The 22,465-nt window shown below is 31.5% G+C and overlaps 1 protein-coding gene across 2 annotated transcripts in view; it reads right to left on the bottom strand.

The window, feature by feature from the left end:
- The window catches only part of NLG-4 (neuroligin 4), a 269,767-nt gene that overhangs the window by 29,239 nt on the left and 218,063 nt on the right, over positions 1 to 22,465 (bottom strand). For both annotated transcript variants that reach the window (XM_087415318.1, XM_087415319.1), the window contains exon 10: positions 16,084 to 16,211. In XM_087415318.1, the coding sequence (XP_087271444.1) occupies positions 16,084 to 16,211 (128 nt within the window). The remainder of the gene's footprint in view (positions 1 to 16,083; positions 16,212 to 22,465) is intronic.

Here is a 22,465-nt window from a genome sequence, read left to right as displayed (position 1 = left end):
CGTTGACACAGTTTTTTATTTTGATTCAATAGAATATTCTATATAAATTAACAATACAGTAGGATAGTCGTTGAAGAAATCCATGATCAGACTGTCGTATTTTTAATGAAATTGTTGAGTTAGATTCTCGATAACAACTAACAAGAATTAGTAAAACACACTTTTATAATTTGGACTTCCAAACTTCTGACTAAACACCTATTTCAATCCATAATATCTTAACGCAGGAATAAGTATTGTATGTAAGATTAATTTAGAGCGTTAATTTTCATTATGTATGTTCGTTGACTTTGTAAGAGGTTATACATAAAGGTTATTATTTATTATCACTGAAGAAGATGTTGTAAGTTGAAACGTTTGAATTTTATTGCATTTTACATAATGTAATTAGAAACAAATTTTATTTTATAATTAACTGTAATTGTTTGTTTAAAAAAAAAGCCTTGACATAATAATTATATTGCGTTGCATTAACACGAGCCTATTTTTCTATATTAAAAAATAGAAATTTATTTTTACTATATATTAAGATCTTCCTAAAATGATGCCAATTGAGCATTAAGTTATTAAATTGCTGCTGTCAATTTAATTTGTGTTAGTTAATTTAATTAATTTAATTTAGTTCAGTTATTTTGCATTTTTTAGTCCGAAAAATCAAAATCAAAAACTGTTCGAGTAACTACGTATGTAGTACCTATAAAAATTTACATGAAAATATTTAAGTATCTATTAAGATACTTAAATCCAGCTTCTCGACTATTATAGGCATTATTCCTTATTTATTGTGTATTAAAAAAAATGGAATTTTCAATCAAAATTAATAATTGCAATAAAAACTTCAGTAACTTTATATGTAAATAATAATCCTCACGTAATAGTATCTAATTCTGAAATCATCAAATAAGTTATTCTGTCATAATTTAATTTAGTTAAATCAGACTTTGTGCCACATTTCGAATTTTATTAACTTTAAATCTTTATCGAGAAGAAGTACATGTTTTGCGAACTTATATACCGTTATCGATCGATCAAAATTATCAGCCTGAAATTACGTCACGGCCAACTGGTACAAGATGACCAACATGCATTGGCATAGCGTACGTCCTGATTAAAATCCCATCAGGATGCTGCATAGGATGATAAACAGACATGGTAATCTTCTACATCGTTGCACTATTAAAATCATTATCGCTGTTTATCATTTTAAAGAACTTTATATTTGCAATTACGTGTTATAAACAAATTTTATAGATTTAATACCAAAGGTCAACAAAGATGCTTGTAAATTTGAAGATAATGAATAATAGTATATATGTGTATATTCTCTAAAATAGTAAACTTATATAGATATACATGTATCCTATACATATTATATAAAAATATCGCGTTACATAAAATATTTATTATTCAAATATTAAAAGCTTTCATGTTCGTATAAATTAAACATCTATAATAATCGATTCCGCAAAATTTTTCCAAAGTGCCATAGTGCATATGAAGATTTTGTGAATATGATACTGTTGACAGAATTTGCACGTCAGAATTTTGAGCTAGGAATAAATTGAGGTAAATGGACCAAAAGTGGCGTTCGTAAACACTTTTTACGGTTATAAATTTGTTTCTAAATAAAGTCTACTGTAGAGTTTCTCAATAAAACATTTAAAGATACAATTCAAGAGCTTTCAAATAAATTTTACTCCAAGATTGTACGATTTATTTCAAGTTATGTTTGAATTTTCTGTACAATCAGATTAATTAGTTCAATAGAAAATCACTTTCAACAAAAAATCACTTTTTTCCTTTTCGAAATACTAAGTACAATTTCGAAGATTTTTTTCACTAAACACGGTGCTGTCATTAGAGTTTGAGTAGCACATCAGGATTTTTAATAAATTGGAATGTAACGGTAAATTGGGATGTTTTCTGGCCTATTTCTTCGCGATTTATTCAAAATCCTAACGCTGATGCTATGCAAATTCTGTTGCCGGCATCGTATTTAGCGCAAAAAATCTTCGAAGTATAGCTTATAAAGAGAGAAAAAGTGATTTTTGTCAAACTGTGTTAACAATAATAATAAATAAATCGCTAGACTTTTTATACATTTTCTATTCCGCATTTATCTGAAAAATACTTTTAAGATGTAAAGCAACTTAACAATTAATTTGTTGATTAAAGTTTGTATGCTTTTAATTACCAAGTCAAATGTCCACTTTACATTTATATAAAACGTTTTCATCAATGTCATTTAATTTTCTTGATAAAATTTAGTTTTAGAATTTTTTAACTTTCTAATGCACTTTCTAGTAAAATTTATGTACTTACCATTGTTTTCTTAAAAAGTTTCAAATTATTTGATTATTGCGTTTAGTAAAAATGTGTAGTCCTCAACTTTACACGACTCTAATACGTGATTTTTTTTCAATTAGCCACTTTCCATCGACGTCAATTTATAACGATTAACGACATATATAATCGACAGTACAAAACAGCCGCAAAAATGCGTGACAGCTGTCGTTTAATTTTCATGTGATAACGCTGCCTGCCATCCTTCTAGCGTCATTGATGCTGACACAGGCGCATCTCGTAGCTGCAACCACTAAGCCCCAACCATGAGCGCATTAATTCTTAACGCCAAATTGGCATTGCATTAGCGGCACTCTGTCATGGTAATACCGTGATTAAGTGTTATACACCTATGCCGTGGCATTCGTCTGGACAATGTAGCACTGTATTCGGATTGTGGCGCCAAAAAGTAATGAAGCAATCTGCGTAACCTGATTTCATCATCCCTGTCATATGCTTGCTCAACAATGTGCGTTAAATCGACCGATATCGACCAAATAGCTATAAATTTATGCTTTTCATTACCTTAATGCGCTTTAAATCAGAATTTGAAAATAATAAAACTAATAATTAAAGTTTTGAATTAATAATTGAAAGTTTTAATATATAGAATAAAAGAAAGCTAATAAAGTATCTTTTATTTATACTTAATAATCTCGAATTTCCAGTTTAAACAAATTGCGCGCCATTTGTCGTTCTTGAAACTCCTAAATTAAAATTGGAATAAGTAATATAAATTAAATTGATAATTAATTTATATAACAAGAATATATTGGAAGAATATTCGTGTCTTTTTTAGACGACGCGACGTATGAATAAACAATAGTAAAAATCGACTGGGAAATACGTTTGAAATATATAAAATGTTTTTCAAATTTTATTTTTTAAAATAATAACTGTATATAACTGCATAAAATTAAAATTATTTGCAGAAGAGAGAGTAAAGACCTTTCTTCAAAAATGAACTAGTTGATTGTACCCAATTACATGAGTCAATTGCAATGTAATTTAGACTTCAATTGAAGTGACTTCGTTTACGACCGTCAAGAGTGCAAAGTGTTGCTTGGACCTATGGAAGTTACTGTACGTCCATCTCTACGTACAAGTTAATTTATGCTCATTTCATGTCCAACTCCACACGTAGGCGGCATACGGTGTCGAGGCGTACATTACATAAACAGGAAACACGCCACATAGGAACGGGTGTTCCGTTGCAAATGGAAGCGTGCTCATCAGCATCACCATCGATGCTTTAGGTTTCGACCATTTTAATCTCCGTGACCCGTAGCCGAGCGACAGTTATTCGCCGACACTCGTGTCAAATTGCTTGACGTTTTCCCGCCGCGAATTGCGGCCGCGAGAAATCCTACGGGAGCCATGCATCGTTTAGTAATGCACGTTTCGCCAAATATACTGAGACACGCGTAGTACATAATGTAAAATTACGTTCAATTTTATAACTTGGTCGGTAACATTAGTCTCGGCACACATACGCTATCGTACGTACTGTATTTTAATGTTCATTTAAATACATATTTCTGCCTGCCTTTAATGTATCGATCGATCTGATAAGGTTTATTATAGTACAAGCAAGAACTACCTTCGCCTGCAATCTAAATTTTTGGCACAAGCAAAATTTAACTCAAATTTCTCCGAAATAAAGAAAGAGTATTTCCTTCCTAAATTATATCTATTCTTGTAACGTGTCTTTTGGTAATGTAAGAGATGTTGATCAGTAATTCTGAATTTTTTCGCATTTTCTGAAAGCCTAAAACAATAAATAAATAAAAAATCCAGATTGCAGACAGAGGGAGTAAAAATATGATTGCAGATAGACAGTTAAGAAAATCTTGAAAATTTTCAAAAATTTTTTTATTTCTTGTAACATCACATACACGTAACAGTGCTTCTTGTTGACTGTTGCCTGTGTTGTAGTATAGCTTGAAGTACATCGTTGTGTAAATATTTTTATTTTAACTGTATTGATGAACGAATGGTTCAATCTGATAGTCCTCAGATTTGCGTTTTTAAGGGATTTCAAGGGGGATTAATACAGAATCGTACAAGAAAACCTTTTAGACCGGTATCGAGAGTGCAATCGGGCGAGATAAATTCGAGCATGGCGGAGTAATCACCCGATAAAGTTGTTGACCCGTGATTTTTAATCAATCTTCGTTCGTGCATCGCCGTGATCGATCTGCGATATCCGAAAATCGAATGAACGCTAGCGAGACTCGGATTGACCGAATTTCCACCATGAATATAGCTGTAAAATCGCTACTTTAACGTATCAACAATACTTAACAATACTGAACACGATCAATTATACTTTAACGTATCGAAAAATCTCCATTCAGAGTTCTATAATGCTTTGACAATCAGAAAGAATTAAATAAAAGAGTTAATAAATATTTAAACAAAGAGATACATACAAAATTTTGACATTGATCATGTTTCTGAATAGATACATATATTCTTTTTACTTAAATATATTTCACTTTTCTATTAAGTTGAAAAGTAGTTTCTCCTTTCTAAGAAATATAATTTTTTGAATTGTGTTACTTTTGAAGTAGATATGTGAAACGAAATGTGGAACGATGTGTGAAATGTTATTTTAATAATTTTACTTTTGGAAAAGTTGAATAATATAATGACATGTACATCACTCATTTATTACAACAATGACATAACTAAACAAAATTGGTTTTGAACAAGAAATGAATTTTATAATATTTTGAATTATTAAAATTTTATAATATTTCATTTTGCAATTTTGATATAATAATTCGCTGTAAAGAAATAAAAATATATCTTTCCATATAAAGACTAATCTTTGCCTTCTTGACTTTCTTTTTTCTGTAAGTAACTAAAAAAAATGACAATTTTTGAGTTATGCCATAGTATTAAATGAATGACATATTATGTATGATAATGATTCATGAAATACGTTCATCTAGCTGATTCATAAAATATTATCTGCAAATATAACAAATCGAGCAATTTGATCACCTGCTGATTAATTACTGACAATGAGTTACGAAAAATTGCGTTTCTTTCAGCTGCCATAGAAACGAAGTTCTATAGCAGAAAACGCGGTTTTCATTAGGTACTAAGTAATTAATTGGCACTTCATTTGCATAACTGTCACAAAGGCTGCCGTTTGATCGATGTTCTTCCGCGCATTAATTGATCGATGGTTCTGTTCAAATCCTCGAATTCCCCGTGCACCTTTATGTTAAATTAAAAATTTTAATGTATCCAGAATTTTGGTAATCCTTCAATTTAACAGAAGCATTAATTTGATAGAAATATCAATTTGAAACTTCTTATCGAAATTTTTTCACGACGTAGGAGCACAGTAAGGCAAAGTATAAGCGAAGTAAAGTAAAAGTTTCTATTTAACATTTTTGTATTAAATATTTCTTTGTTTTCGCATTCAGTATTTTATGGATGGTCGAATGCGAAATTCGTCGAGCATTAATCAACATAATATCCGAGGAACTGCAGGGAAATTTTAATTTTATCCAAGCGGCAAACTTTTTAACAGTATAATTGCAACAAAGTGCCGAGTGATCGATACCGCGATGCGGTTGGAAGCGGGATATAATGACGACAAGAATAGAGGTAACAAGAAACACATGGCTGCGTCTTTGCATTCAGTTCCAGAGCAGCTGCTGGTCGTTGGGAAACTGCAGCAGGGACTCGCGAGAACTTAAAGGCGAAGTTACGCCGCCTCAAACTCCAACTCGATACGCCCTCCTATCTACTGTCTTTCCCTTTACCGAGATACGGGTTTACCTTTATTTTTATGTACGAAAGTTGTTGCAGTCGTAAGCACCGCCAATGTTGTACCATCCGTGCTCATCGGAACGATAAAATAAAGCATCTCGCTGGCTGAAAAGTGCAACTTTATCCGAGAATTACATTTGAACCACGGATAGCTTTTACATTCTCGGTGTTTTCCATAAGATTTATATAAAGACTTAAAAAGCATATATTTTGTAAACTTTTCTTAGTCTCGAGATTTAATAGCAGTCACAATTAAATGTAGATACAGCAGTAATAATTAAAAATCTTTAAAAAAAGATGTGTAAGTAGATGGAGAAAAACTTTTTGTCTACAATGAAATTTCATTTTTAAGTTAATAAATCAATTTGTTTATATTTAAATAGTCTAAATTCTTTTTAAACTAAATTTCATTTCATTAAATCATAATAATAATAACGGTGCCTTAAGAAAATGAAATAAGAATTGCAAGGCAGAAATCGTGATTCGCCGGTCCGAGGTAATTCCAGTATTATAATTTGGCAGCTTCATCGAGTTGTTCTGAGCTGTTTCTCGATTGTCGAGTACCTGTCGTAATATGCCAGAATTCCCACGTGCATTAGTCTCGTACCCGTTAAGAGGATGTGTATGTATCGAAGCGGAGAGTAGAAAGGGGCGTGAGTTTGCCAAGTCCGTGCGAACTGTTTTGGCAGCGTCCCGACATTTAAGACGAACGGAATAAGGGTTGGAAAGAGATTGTGGAGGGTGGTTGACAGCTGCGTGTGCATTTTGAATACTAAACTAATTAACTAAAGAGTAATCCTTTTTTCAAGCATGTAGGATCCTGAGTTATATTTCGGCAATAACTTTTTAATCATCTACGTATACGATTTTATCAATAAATGATTTTAACATTTGCTGATACAATGCAAGTTTATTTTAGATTGGGATAAAATCAATAAAACGATCATTAGAAATTGTACACAAGTATAATATATTGTTTCCTTTACTTAAAAAAAATAACACAATTCAAAAAATATAATTTTCGAATTATTATCATGAATGAATTAAAGTTACTCTATTAGTTATCAAAAGTAATAAACTAACTTAACTTCAGTTCGTTCGTCAAATAGCACTTGTGTCGTTCTTAAAGTTTTCAAAGAGATAATACCTTCTGCAAGAATGAAGCATTTTGAGTTGCGTCGTTCTTGTAAATAAAAGACAGTCTTCTGCAGAGAATATTTAGAGATAGAATAGTTTTGGTCATTAAAGTTTTTATTTAAATAGAAATTATTTTAGCTTATCTTTATTTTTTCCTTAGTTTTATTTTCGAAATTGTTATCATTATATTGTGTCATCTATGTTTCTTGTTGGAAAATACCCTTGTTGGAGAATATATTAAGATAATTACACGCAGGGAGAGATAAAGGATGCGCATCTACACATTAATGCTAGATGTGAGAAGAGATGTCTTATAATTCAAATGCACATGTGCATTGTTTAAGCGACGTCATGTGATGATTTATGTTCTTTACGTTATCTAATAAAGTTATTCTGTAGATATTTTCTTTTGTGCAAAATTAATATCGCAAAATTGTTTTGAAAATCCTATCAAGATTATAATATTCTAAGTGATAGATGATATATATTATAGATAAAATGTTTGTTTGGATTTCTATGCATTTAGAGAACAGTAAATCGTGGATGCCGATTGTAAAGTGTTAGGTAAGAATCTATTATAAAAAACGAGGAATTATTAATAAAAAATTTTAACTTAAATGCTATACTAATTAAATTATTAGAACTCTATTTTTAGTTGGTTTCATTTAAGAATTGTATATAGTTTCTTATCCATTTCAAAGTATTATCTTCCTCTTTTAATTTTAATTTTTTGATTCTCTTTAGTTTTATTTTTTTCAAATGTTTAGACCTTAAAATATTTGAATTTTTGGAATTTATCATTTCAATGTTCACTCTCTGCATTCTTGATTTATTATAATAATTTGATAACTATTTTACGCTGTTTCTCTCTTCTCTAAATATGACAATACTTTCGATGGATCTTTTTTCGCACTTTATAACCGCGGCTATTATGTAAATTCTTGACGAAATCTTAGAAATCTTATTTAAATACGTATCACGAAAATATATTGTGAACGTCGATGGCGGTATGCCAGGAAGACGCTGAAACTTTTACAAGGACGAACATTGTCACCCACGAGCGCGCATAAGAAAGTCGAAAAGGCCGTCGTACTTGCTAGTATGGTTTTAAAGTTCACTAGTATGGTTTACAGTACCGATTGGATTGACCAAACTTTTCCTTCTAACTTTACACGCACATATAGTTATCGTGTAGGCATCGATTTGAAAGATAGATATGTATTATAAATAGAGTGAAATAATATCTATATATATATATATTAGGTGTTGGAATTAATTCGTAGCGTTTTACAAGTGATGGGAAGTACTTTCATTAATGTATTTTTTAATGCTCATGTGAAATAAATAACATTCTTTCATTAAAAACGCTACGAATTAATTCCAACACCTAATATATATATATATATATATATATATATATATATATATATATATATAAAATTAATGATCAGTGTCACTTCTTACACTCGTGTAAGTTACATAATTAAGTACAAAAGCTATCCAGGTCACAAATTAAAACGAGTTATATTAGATGTACAATGTGAGAGTTATTTATATATTTTTTATTTAAATCTATAAATTTCATTGAACGTTTTAACTTCATTTAGTCCTCATCAGCCGTGAATAAAAATTAACCCAGTACAATGAAAAACCCAATACAATAAAATGAATAACAATAATGAAAATTAATTGAATTAAAGACTCCTTATGCTAAATACAAATTACAATAATTAATCAAGTATAAATTAAAGGCTGAATAGAGTGTTTTCAGTGCGTCAATTATGAACAAATAGGGTAAGGTCGTCTATTATGGAATAGGTTCCCAATATGAGATAGCGAGATATCTGCTAAACTAATAAACGCATGTGGTCGATTTTGTGATGAACTTGTTACTCATAGAGTGAAACATATTTAGTAGAAAACTCATTATTAGATCATGTGTGCAGTAGTTGTGAAAAGAGATTTTCGAAATTGGATGTTGTCGAATTTTATTGAGGTTAGTCTTCAAATCTTGTTTTATTATATAATAAATAAATATTTGGTAATAAAATCTGTATACAGTGATAGAGTAAGATTATATTAATAAGAAAATACTGATTTGATTAACTGTAAAGATTAGATTTGGTGGATCATGAAACTGCAAGGTATGGAAGTCGTAACAGAGATACTCAAGGTATTCTATATGAAAGCATCTAAATGATTCAATATCTCAAAGCATATTATTGAACGAAATGTTATTAAAAATAACGATTCTGTTATTAAGATTACTCACACATACGTACACACATACATAAAAAAGTTATATAATTATTATATATAATATTTAAATTCTTTGTTCCTACTTGTATGTAATATAATAAAAGCTTATCTTTATTTTTTCCTTAGTTTTCTGTTATGAGATATTATCTCATGTAAGAAAACTTGTATCTCATATTAGGAATCCATTTTTTTAATGAGCAAAATCAGCATTTACGATGAAAAATTTCACATACAACAAAGTATAGTTACTATCGATTACTAACTTTAGGTGGTAAATTTTGAATATATTTCTCATAAAATTGATACGAAAATAGGAATTAAGGCAAATTAAATAAAATAATTAGTCTTTAAAAAAAGATATCTCATATTAAGCAATTTTACTCTATATCTTTGATACAAAAAATTCGAATGTTTCGGTCCCATTATTTGTACTATCATCAACGATAATATAATATACAAATGTTAATTAATGTTAGAGAGAATGATGTTGAAACGCTATAATATTAATATATACTCATATTATCCTCTTATTTGTCAGCAGAGATAAGTCCATCACATCCAAATAATGGGACCGAAATGTTCAAATTTTTTGTATCATAGATATATTTGTTCATAATTGATACATCGAAAACAGTTTGACTCTATATAGCCATTAATTTGTACTTGATTAATTATTGTAATGTGTACAATAAAATGATGTAGATCTTTTGGTAAAAGTACCAATTAGGGAACCCAGCTCTATTAACTTTGGCCTTGACATATATTGTCAAAGTCATGATCCTGAGTGACCTCCAACAAGTTTTAGCCGTCGCTCGTTATTCGTTAAAAAGTTATTAATAATCAAAGTTAATACTTATTTCCCTGCTTTACATGAAGAGTCAGATAATTTTAGACCAGGAGAGAGATATGAAGTGGACGAATTCAAGGAATATAATTTTCTACTCAAAGTGACTGTCATCTCCCTGTCAAGAGGCGTATGACTTTCCACGCGAATCGACTTGGCCAGATGGGGTGGAACTCGCTTCACATAGAAAGTCATGTGTCCCTTGGCAGTGGAGGAGATTAGGGTGAAACTCGCTTCGCGTGGAAAGTTGGACGCTCCTTGGCAGGAAGATGGAATGGGACGCCTTTCGCGTAGAAAGCCATTACGTAAGCAAGGAAAAATATAGAATACTTTTTAATACTATATATAGCAGAAATAAGATGTTATTTTTTCAAACTTTCTCTGTTAATAACTTTTTAACGAATAACGAGCAACGCTCCTGATGAAAAACCTGATGGAAGTCACTTAGGATTATGATTTGGACAACATGTCGAGGTCAAGGTTGGGGTTGGTCCTCTAATCGGTACTTTTATCGATCGTTTAATTAAAACACGTGCGGACTTGGTTGTCAAAAGTTTAACATCGATAACTATAAGTTTAATGTTAGTATTGTAAATTCCGGAAAGAAAATTCCGGATGCAAAATTATAGCCATAACGAAAATAAGAGAGAGTGAGAAAATTGCGAACATGAAATCAACCCGAACTGCAGATATATAAGAGTAATGATAATCTCTCATTTTTCGTATCCAGCAATAGTACGATATATCTTCAGTACATACAATATGATCATAAAATGGACGCTTCGTTAAAATGAATACCATTACATGTTTCTGATGTAAAAGAGAGTGGGGCAACTGCGAGTATCTAAGGAAAAAGGGAAATTAATTAGAGCCAATAATTATCAATCAATTGTAGAAGCTTTATTCAAAGATTATTTGGCTGCAATAATTAGCATTCATATATCAATATAAACTATGATTGTCGGTTTTATTTAACTTTTTTCTTAAGTATTCACAGCTCTCTCACTCTGCTTCTTTTTGCTTGCACGCAGAATTTGTTACTTTATACAGAAATATTCACGTTGATAAAAGAATTGCGAGCTTTTATTTTAATGATTAATTTAGATATGGTAGAAGAGAGAAAAGATTTTGAATTTAGATCTTTTAAGACTAATTTTTTTTTTACTTTTTGTATCGAATTATTAATCGGTTCATTATAATCTGCATATTTCTCTTTACGCTGCAGTAAACATTGGTTCGCCAAAGTTAACGCGAAGTTGAATGAATACGAGAAGACGACGGAAGCCAATATACGAGATATTTATTGCGCGAGACAGCCAAAGGAAGAGTAGAAAGCGGTCCATGAGTTCGGCGATGTCACCTTCAATATTTTGTAATAAATTGCCAACTTTTCCGTAGAACTTCCGGCCCAGCCGGACTAATCTCGGTAAGAGCAAAGTCTAGAGGCTTCGAAAGTTCGACGGATGAACTTGCTGTTTAGCGCTTTATACTTCGGCGATAGTCTTGGGACGCCGCTACCATCAAGCCTTCCCAGGTTTCATCCCACCTTTAATCCTAGGATAAGGAAGAGTCTTCACAAAAGAGGAGAACAGGGAAAGTAACCTCTGAACAGCTTGTTCTTTATACTTGTTCTGCAATAGGTGCTAACTTTTGTTTTGTAAATTTTATTGATATACATGTCTTCGTATTAAAATATTTTTTCTATTCAGATTTTAAATCGCTGTCAAACTTTTTATGTTACTTTCATACAGATACAATATAGAAAAATCTGTAATTTTATCATAATTTTTCATTTTATTATAAAAAATACGTTCAGTAATATATCTTTAAATCTAATTAACTAATTACATATGAATCTTTTCTCAATTAATTAAATCAATTTTTAAATAAATATACGTATACTGTGTTTCATCTGTGTTGACTAATTAAACTTTTCCTCACCAATCTTTTTCAGCCATAAGGTAATTCGATACTGAACTTTTGGCAGTTATTATTGGCATAGGTATGATCGATTGACCGGAACGCGGCGCCTCATAATTCGCACACGCGGAAAGCTGGCTAGCCTTGCCTTGTAATCTTCGCATAATCTATTTAAGCTCGTTATTTCACGTCGCCGCGCCTTGCCATTGCAAGCTTCTCTCGCTCTGCTCCTATATAGGGTGTGTTTACACAAGTTCTGCATAAAACCGTCATTCAACTTTAGAAGCATATTGTTTTGATAAATTTGTACATAATTTTAGCAAACGTTTAATTAAGTGGCATTCATTCAAATTTTTAATTTTCCATTATCTTCTTCATTAATATAAAAAGTGTTATTTATATTTATGTAATAAATTTTAAGAAACAATTACAAGTTTCTTCTCGTCTTTTCGTAAAGTAATAATTCTAGTAACACATCATGTGCTCATGTTAATGTTTCTAAAAAATAATAATAAAAGATAGTGTAACCATGTGCGCTTGCACGTTATTCTTGATAAAATATTTGACAAAAATTAAACATATCGTAAAATTATACTACGCAAGTTTACTACGAAGCTTATGGAACACCTTGTAGGTGTTTATATGTCCAGTGTTATGAGAACGCGACAGCGCCCACCCGTGTCAAATGTCACCGTTCATCACGAACGGAATATAAACTCCAGTACCGCGCTCATCGTGGCTTTACGGCTCTCAGTGTGTTAATGAGAAAAAAAAAGAAAATATAAAAGGATTTCATTTAATTACGAACAATACCATTCGTAACAACCACATGTACATAGCTGTGAATTAGCGAAATTTGCAATAGAAGTTTAAGAATCTCTCGAGTAATAGACGTTGCTGTTGTATCATTCCTTTACTTTTAAAGTGACAACACAAAAAATGTGATTTTCGAGTTATTATTATAAAACAGTTTCTCTCCTTTTCCGAAAAATTTAATTGTTTTAATGTTACTTGAAGAGAACGATATGTGGAATTGTTTTAATTCCTGTGTAATCTACGTTGCCAAACTTTTTTCTTTAATTAAAAATTCATTATGCCATCCAACTGGTTTAATTAAAGAAACTCATTTTCGTACGAGTTCATTTCTTCCGGTTTTTAAGTTTTAGAGTTTATTGATTTTAGACATCCGGAATTCTACTTTACAAACAGAGAGGTATTAAAAGTTTTAGATTATACTATAAAACTAAATTCTTGAATTGAGCAGAAGGCTTTAGATTTTGGATTAGTGGATTTAAGGATTCTGGAGTTTCAATTTAATTAAGTAAGCCTCTCTATTTGAAGAAGAATATCGAGAATGCAAAATAGTTTTAAGACTTCTATACAGTTATTCATATATTTACACGATGTGATATTGTAAGGATTGAGATAGAAAACGCAGGACGTAAAGTTTATTGATTGATAAATGATAAATCTAATGGTAGATTTATTACTACATCTAATTAAATCTAACAATTGTCAAGATATCAAATTTTCGAGGAATGTACGTTAAAAACAATTACGGTATAAATAAGGTGGGACAATATTTCAACTAACATGAAGGTTAATCGATTCTAAAGCAAAGCACGTTTATGTGAGGAAGGGTAGCTACAAAGGAGAAGGTATGGGTGGGGCAAAAACTATTGCGAAGTAGATAGCGAACGTTGTGGTAAGAGCGGGTGGGTGAACAAAAGCGGAATACCGAGACGTAAAACAACGACCACTCGAGCCGACGATTGCTGTTTTCGTTTCGAAAGCCCCGCCCGTCTTGCGGGAAATCGATGATTAAACCGAATCGAAGGGACAAAAGATTATTGAATTTCCTCGCTACGTAAAATTCGAAATAGACTTTCCGATAATGCCTGACGTTTTTCAAATTGCATTTAGACGTTCCTGTTCATCATGTTGCTATACCTTGTAAGATTATGTATTGAATAACTGAATATTGCGATTGGATTTTTTTTTTAAACAGAGTACAATTGTGATAAAAATTTTTAACTTATCGTTAAAATTGTGAAACACAATAATAATTGAATCTGGACTGCTTATATGAATATAAATCGCAAATAATATCAAATAAAAACTATAAAAGTTTGATGATAAATTATACGATTAGGTTGATTTATGGGAATAAGACAAAAGATAAAAAAAAATTATCCTTTCCAACAATAATATTTATGAGAGAATACGAGAATTAATCCAAATCTTCATAATGTAAATTCCAACGAATACGTTAGACATGATGTACTGATACCTCTGGTGAGAATTCTGTTGCCCCGAGGGTAAGATTTCAGCCGGCGGCTTTTACTGCGGTTAGATAAGAGACGGAGGTAAAAAAAAAAAAAAAATTAATCACGAAAGGAGGGAAAGCATCCGCCCTTTTCTGTTCCATTTTCACGGCACATTTTTCTCGGATCACGCGCGGGCGTCTCGGAGAATCGACTCGAGTCAACTCGAGCAACGTGGAATGCAGGCTATTGGTTCAACGCAATTTTTCACCAGACTTTCCGATGAAAAATGGCGAGCACCTTCAGCCATGTCTCTCATGGCAGTGTGATCTTGATAAAAATTTTTTTCAAGTCAAATCTAATTCTTCGACGTGAGTGAGTTTTGTTTCATATAGGTAGTAGTATATACAGTATACTTTCTATACAACTGAAAAAAAAACACAAAAAAATGAAATAAAAAAAATTAATAAAAAAATGTAGAATACAATTTTTTCATGAAAAGCTTTTCTTGGTAAAAATAACTTAAAAAATCACGCTTATTCAAGTAAATTTAGTGAACACTCTATATAATGTCTTTTTACCTTATATCGTTGATATTAGTATAGTGACGTTGGAAAAGTAATTAGTGCAGGCGTCCGATTTTTCGCGGACACGTAAATGGATAGCCTACAGAATAAGCCACAGGCTTTTTCAGGTCAAAGGGCTCATTTCGCGTCATCTACGACGTGCTCGAGCACAGTTCTCACAATAAAAATGACTTCGCGGAAAGTCTCTAGCCGCTCTTTCCTGAGCTCGAATAGCTACACACGAGTGGTAAGCCATGTTCCTGGCGCGACACTTCATCTCCCGCCTTTTCTTTCTTCACGAAACGATGAAAGCTCGCTCGGGATCTGACCCGTTCTAATTCGAGCTAGCTCGGCAGCCAGCGCGTTTTCTTCATGCGCGGATAAGTGAAGACTAATCGAACGTCGAGTGGTTACGTCGAGTTACTCTTCAAATGAACCATTTGAGTATGGTCTCGATATTTACTCAAAAACTAAAAGTTATTTTTGTTTTTCCACCCATTTGCATTCAATATTTTTTTATGTAAAAACGAGAAAGAGAAATTAACATGTTTCGCTTATTCTGGACGTTCACAAGAGTTAATCCGTTGGATTAGTGCAATGACAATTAGAAGTTTTTTTTACTGGGATTAATTGTACGTTCGTTTCTCTCTTTATTTTAATTCTGAACATTTTACTTGAATTACTTCACAATATAAATAATATAATGTAGCATAAATATTTGAAAATTTGATATGAAATGTAACTCCGATATATTTAGTGTAATAAAATATTATTTTATTTTATGTTATTTATACATTTTAATTCAGATACTTTAAAAAATAAAAATCGAAGATAAGAAATTTCGTTGTTATTAATTTGTAAAATTTATTTCTATCTCACGGTAATAGTTTGATATTTAAAACATCCATCCATTCGTATCAAATATCACAAAATATATATGCTATCGTGTAATATTACTTACCAATTTCTAAATATTTTTGATGTACTGGATCGTATTGTTCCCAGGACAAACTGCGAAATCGACTCTTTTCTCTACTAGCTGGCAAAAGAGTCTCGTTTCTCCCATGATGGTCGATAATGTTCGGATTTCTGTAAATTTAAAATTACCTTCGATTATTTTTTAATAATTATTTTAATCAATAATTTTTTTTCTCTCTTTTTCCTCTTTGTTCTGTTTAGTCTGATAATTTAAATATCATTTGCTGAATAGAGATGTGGATGTAGTTGCTTGAAATCGAGATAACAAAATTCAGTTTGAGATGGAGAGAGAGATTCGAATCACGAGCATCACATAATTCAGTATTGATGCGGGATATGAAGTTCGCAAAGTTTGATATTTCCTCGAGTTGCGCATTCCGTTATACCATGGGTGAAACTTGAGGTCATCCCTGTTCGTGGTCTTTTGCTGTGGCCAGGACTGTAACCCATGAGTAACCATAGTTATTTTGGCTAGGATACAGAAGTAACATATGGTTGGTCTCACGTTTACATTAACAGTAAATGGTAAACGATAAACAGTGAAGTCCTTTTGAACAAAGAGAATTACAAGTTGTATCTTGTACCTACATGTTTATCATTATATTATTCTGAGGGATTATAGTCATTTCAAACTGAATAAAATATTATAATATTTTGTAATCAATAATTAATTATTTCAGAAGCAATTTATATTTAAAAAACATACAAACAGAAATGCTTTAAATATACAGAACGACACAGATCTATTGAATCCGTTGTATCATGATATTGTTTGTGGATGAGTGCTGCTTCCATACTTGATAATTTTATTTCTGATAAACAAACGAATTTGCTATTGAAACGCAACGTATTCAAATCGTTCTCTTATGTTGTTCAGAACATCGTTAATCTGTTCCTCAAGTAAGTAGTAATCAGTACAATTATTAATTTGATTTTAAGTTAATGTTCTTCGTTACAATCTTATTTTTTAATTTCTATTATAGTGACTTTCTTAATAGTTTGAGTATCCGACGAGATACGACAAACGAAGATTACAGTCTTGACGAAAATTACAGCTGAAAAGAATCCTAAAGCGAAACTCGAACTCCGATAAAGTCACCAGAGCCAAGCATCGACATTTTTTATATATTACCATATCAATATCTCACACAACCTATAATACATGTAGTCACACATTCGTGTCCATTTTCGTATAATAAATTCGTCGCGATAAAGCTAAAGCTAATTCTAAGAATTCAACGTTATTTGTCCATGTAAACTATAGTGTGTCTGGGAATCACTATTTCGTACATACAGGTTGATTCATTTCAAGCAAATGTTGTCACGACTTGACAGCTGAGACGTCATGTTTCATTAAAAATTGGTAAAAAATATATCAATTTTGAAATTTTTGATCGTTCTAGGCATAGACTCCACTTCCCAGACACGTATTAATGCATAACTTTAATCCTGGAAAAGGATTTTCGAATCGGTGAAAGAGAAAAAAAGTATTTGTTATACAAAAATTACATTTAATTTAATTGGTAAAACAGGAGGCTTTAGGATGCCCTTAATGTATATTACACTTTTAATAACGCACATCAAATGAATTCAGTGTATACTGGAAGATTATATTTTTTTACACTTTGAAGAGGATACAATATTGATGTCAATTTATAATTATATTATATTTGTGTGAATACATGAATCATTATTATCACACTGAACATCTTGTGTAGCTTCACACTGACAAATTTCCTTAAGTTTTTATAGTTAAATTTGATGCCTTTTTATTTTACATTATTACAATAACTAATCGTTAATGAAAAATAATGTAAATTAAGAATTCTTACATCTCTGGCATTTCTTATTTTAGAATTAATCATTTTTAATCTTTAAAATAGAAAGAAGATGCTTGAATAAAACGCCTTTTAATCGCTAAGTATAATTAATAACAAGTACTTAATTCAACATATTTTAAAATTTTATATAAAAAAATTTTTAAATACTCAACACAATGCTGATGTCACCGACAATGAGTAAGATTACATAAAAAACGTAGTATTATATTCTACAGAAAAGAATAGAAATTTAACAAAAGAAACCACTCTGATCATCGCAGAATTCAATCTGCCGCTTCATTAAAAATCTATGAAAGAATATTCGACGAGAATAATAGTTTTCACGCCGTTACGAGTGTAAATTTACCTATTCAAGGAACATCGAATAAGTTAGTTCTCCATTGATCGATAACTCTCTATTAAATATGACGCTATCTTGTAATTTGATATTGTGGAAATGCTATTCATCGAAAGCGACATATGATGGTTATGTCTTCGAACATCGGGAAAATCCGTAAACTGCCATACTACGTATACATGCGTGATATATGTGTATGTATACATCGTATACATATATAATGTATGTCGAATGTACATCGTACATACCATAAAATATCTGAAGCGATATTACTATATTGATGTTACTCAAATGATTTAATTGGCAATCGCGAATTGTAACAATTTACAATATGGTTACGAAAAATATTATTTCTAAAATTCATGATAATGATTGCGTCATGGTGGCGTATTTGTGCGCGCGTAGGGCGCGTTGCATAATTCGTGGCGATTTATGAGCATGCGGGGATAAATACCAAAATCGCGGATCCTTGATATCGCGATATTCGAGAGCATATCGTTCGATCGGTCGAATTACGCGGATAATTACGAGCGAAGTTGGTCGCAAGCCAGATGTAAATCACACGAGAGAACGCGAGAACGCGGGGTTTTCCCCGAAATGGAAATTTGCGTGTGAAATAAGGCTGTTATTTTAGTTATAGCAATATCGTCTGTCATGTGAGCTCGCTTGAAAAAACATTTTATTTTGGTAAAAAACACCACTGTTGAATTTCCGCCGTATATTAAAAGCAACTGAAAATTTTATATTGCTGTTCTCATGTCTCTCGAGTGGCCAAAATTTTTGCGAGTATTTGAATTTTTATTAGTTAATTAATACAGCCATCTCTGAATGATCTAATATACTTCAAATTGGATGTAATATAGTTTAAAATTATAATATTTTTATTCTAATTTATTATGTATATATGTATATACTTCTTTTCAATATATTTTGCAAGCAACATTTCATGTTTAATTTTTGATCCGCATGATTACGTTTTTAATCAATATTTTATTACAATATTTTATATTATTTTGTTAAATAGTCATATATTTTATAAATCTTGATTTTATAAGTTTATTAATATGCAATTACTTATTTGTGTATAATAAATTATTAATTTTTCATATGCAATATTTTAAATATACTTATTGTTACGATCACAAATAATTTATTAATAGTCTATCATAAAACAGACAACTATAATTATGACCACTTTAAATCGTTTAAAAATTAAAGACTACCTTCATTAAGTTTTTTTTATTTCGTATTATAAAACAACGTTCTACTTTTTAACAATATAAAATATGTATTGTCTTTGTCGAAAATTACATTCTTACGAAAGAGAAAATCGATGAAAAGACTGCATCACATTGCAGAAATTGCTATCCGGCCAATTAATGATAGCAACTGCGAATCAGTCGAGCGAAGGTCTCTCGAGCATTCTTAAAACGATATACTACGAGTTTTCTCATCGAGATGGGATAGTTCCGTTCCCAGTACGATTAGGACCAATTATTTATTACAAGTCTTCATTTTCGTCTGTAGACAGAACCATCGTAAGATCTAAGGGATCGAATTATCAGGTAGACATTGCATTCTTGTTACGCAAAGTGAGAGAAATTATTTGATATGAAATAAAGCCAATCAATTATTAATTTTATAAAAATAATTGAAAGCAATGGTCTCGCAATGTATCAAATCACAGACACAAAGATAAAAGGGTAGGAAATTTGTTTCTTCGATCGCACATCATTCAAAGTTAGTACCTACATGGCTATATAACAGTTCTATGTATATAGGCGTGCTCGCATACGTCCGCCGCGAATGCGTGATGGAACACGCCGAGACGGTCGGATAACATATATCTATGTAGATTGTGTAGCAATGGGGGCAACAATAATCTATAATGCACAGCACTCTGCAGAGCGTGCACGTCTCCATGGTGCCACGCAACTCGACGAAACCGCTCCGATAATGAATCCTCGGAGCGATTTCCTCGTATGGGACATGCATGCATTGCATTTAACACTTTCAATAGGACAACTGTAATGTTATCACGGAATATATTAAATTTTTAAGTAAGGTTGCGATATTGATTATATATTAAAATTACAAATTACTTTTCTTAATTTTCTCGTAACATCATCTGGCAATTACAATTAGTTCAATCAATTAATTCGTCATCTTAATGGATTCATTGAAATAAGAAAAATAAATATTTAGTTTCTGATTAAAAATTCTGATTAATAAAAACTTTTTAATTAAAAATATGTGTGCAAATATCTTTTTTTATGATAAAACTTCCTACCAATAATAATTATTGTGAATATTTAAAGTAAAGTTACATCACTTTGGCATTATTGAAAAGTATTATATTATGTTGCAAATATTCTTGACGAAAAATATTACATTGCCCTCATCCTTCGATTTTTCTTGTTTTAAGCCGTCATGATTTATGACGTTATAGTCCATACAGTTTGCTATTCTGCTCGTATAAATTCAATGAATTATGTAATGTCGGTTACCCGTTTCTCTGAAAACGCATCGTCGACGATACATAAATTATTAGATGCGACCATTGTACAGCTACATAAAATATGCGCGATATCACTGATGTATTACTGTAAAGGGATCTCTATCAGTTAATATATCATTATAATTTTAATTAAATTATCCTCGAAGTACGCCATGCAACTCGCAAATTAGCGATTAACTGTAAATGTATATCTTTTTGTATAATTCAAATATAAGGTATGAAAAGCACAATTATTAATATTATTCATATTTATTTTATATTTCTCAGGCAGAAGGAAATGTCTTGAAGTTAAATACAATTAAATTGATAAATTGCATAACCCAATAAAATAAAATATAGTTTCTCGCAAGAAATTTTTTTATGTGTATGTAATTCCGAATTTTCTATTTAAATAAACTGACACAAAAGTCATAATCTTTTTTGTAAAAGTATAAATATGAATAAATAAATGAGCCTCAATTAAGTAAACTGGCACTTTACATTTAATAATTTTACCATCTTCTCCGTGCGAAAGAAAATTTGTACTTAAATGTCGTTTCATTTGTAGGCTATAATTAGCTCCTTACTTTCATATATTTGCCGAGTCTGTGAAGGAACAAGCTGTTCCGTTTGAATGATGAAAGACGCCAGACACAACAGCTGGTTATGCCGATGAAGCCAATTACGAGCATCGTGGTCATGTATGGACCTATAGACAATCTCCGCTCAGGAGATCGATCACTAATGGGCGCGACTGCCAGTTAGCATGCATCATCGGCGATTTAAGTGAAACCGACTCCGATCAATGGCACTGTCCCCTTCTCTTCCCCTCTCCCTCTCCCTCTCCCTCTCTCTCTCTCTGTCTATCAATTTAAAGCTCGATTTCGCTTTAATCCCCTTACGTAAAGTCGCTTGGAAAAATGCCGACTAACGCGGGATCTATGCTAGCTCAGTGGACCTTGATGTCACACCTGGCCGAGCCGACATTCACCACGAACATTGACCTGTCTGTGTGTGATAACGTGTATGTCATGGAATGAAGTAGAAATACAACATGCATGGAACATGATAGAAAAAAAAAAATGTTGAAAAATGAGGAAAGATACATAGAAAAGGTATACATAATGGTATTTTGAAATACTCGTATATCAAGTTTTAATAATTTTATGTTCTCAGTAATTATATTATACAGGAATAATAAAGCTTTGATGAAATATGAAATTATTATTTTTGAATTATATTTTGTTGTCTTAACGATTGATGACAAGATCCCTTGATATTGCATAAAACCATATTAATGTTATTTGGTAATTACTTCTTGTTAACGTTCCAGAATTAATGTGGATGTTCGCAGGGGATTCATAATCAAATAATGAAAATTTCGTTCGGTTGGTATTCGACATAATGAAATTTCACTGCGAAATCATACCTCCGATATTATGCACGGACTTTTCTGCATAAAAGCGAATCGAAACTGCACTATTATACATATATGTATATACTTGCACTATCGCCATTACCGAGCTGTATCAGTAATTGCAAAAGACGGTACATCATTATTGTACTGTGCAAAGCAGACACTCTTTCTCTTCCAATTTCTCTCCCACACATTTCTTCCATAAGTCGTTAACACATCCTTGGTTCATGTGGCGCTGCAGAATTTCCTGCTGATACCTGCGAAAAAGCTTCA

Source organism: Acromyrmex echinatior, chromosome 17 (genome assembly GCF_024713525.1).
Source record: "Acromyrmex echinatior isolate Ae372 chromosome 17, ASM2471352v2, whole genome shotgun sequence".
Lineage (NCBI taxonomy): Eukaryota > Metazoa > Arthropoda > Insecta > Hymenoptera > Formicidae > Acromyrmex > Acromyrmex echinatior.
Note: the sequence above shows the minus strand (reverse complement) of the source record. Positions and strands in the feature narration are given on the sequence as shown.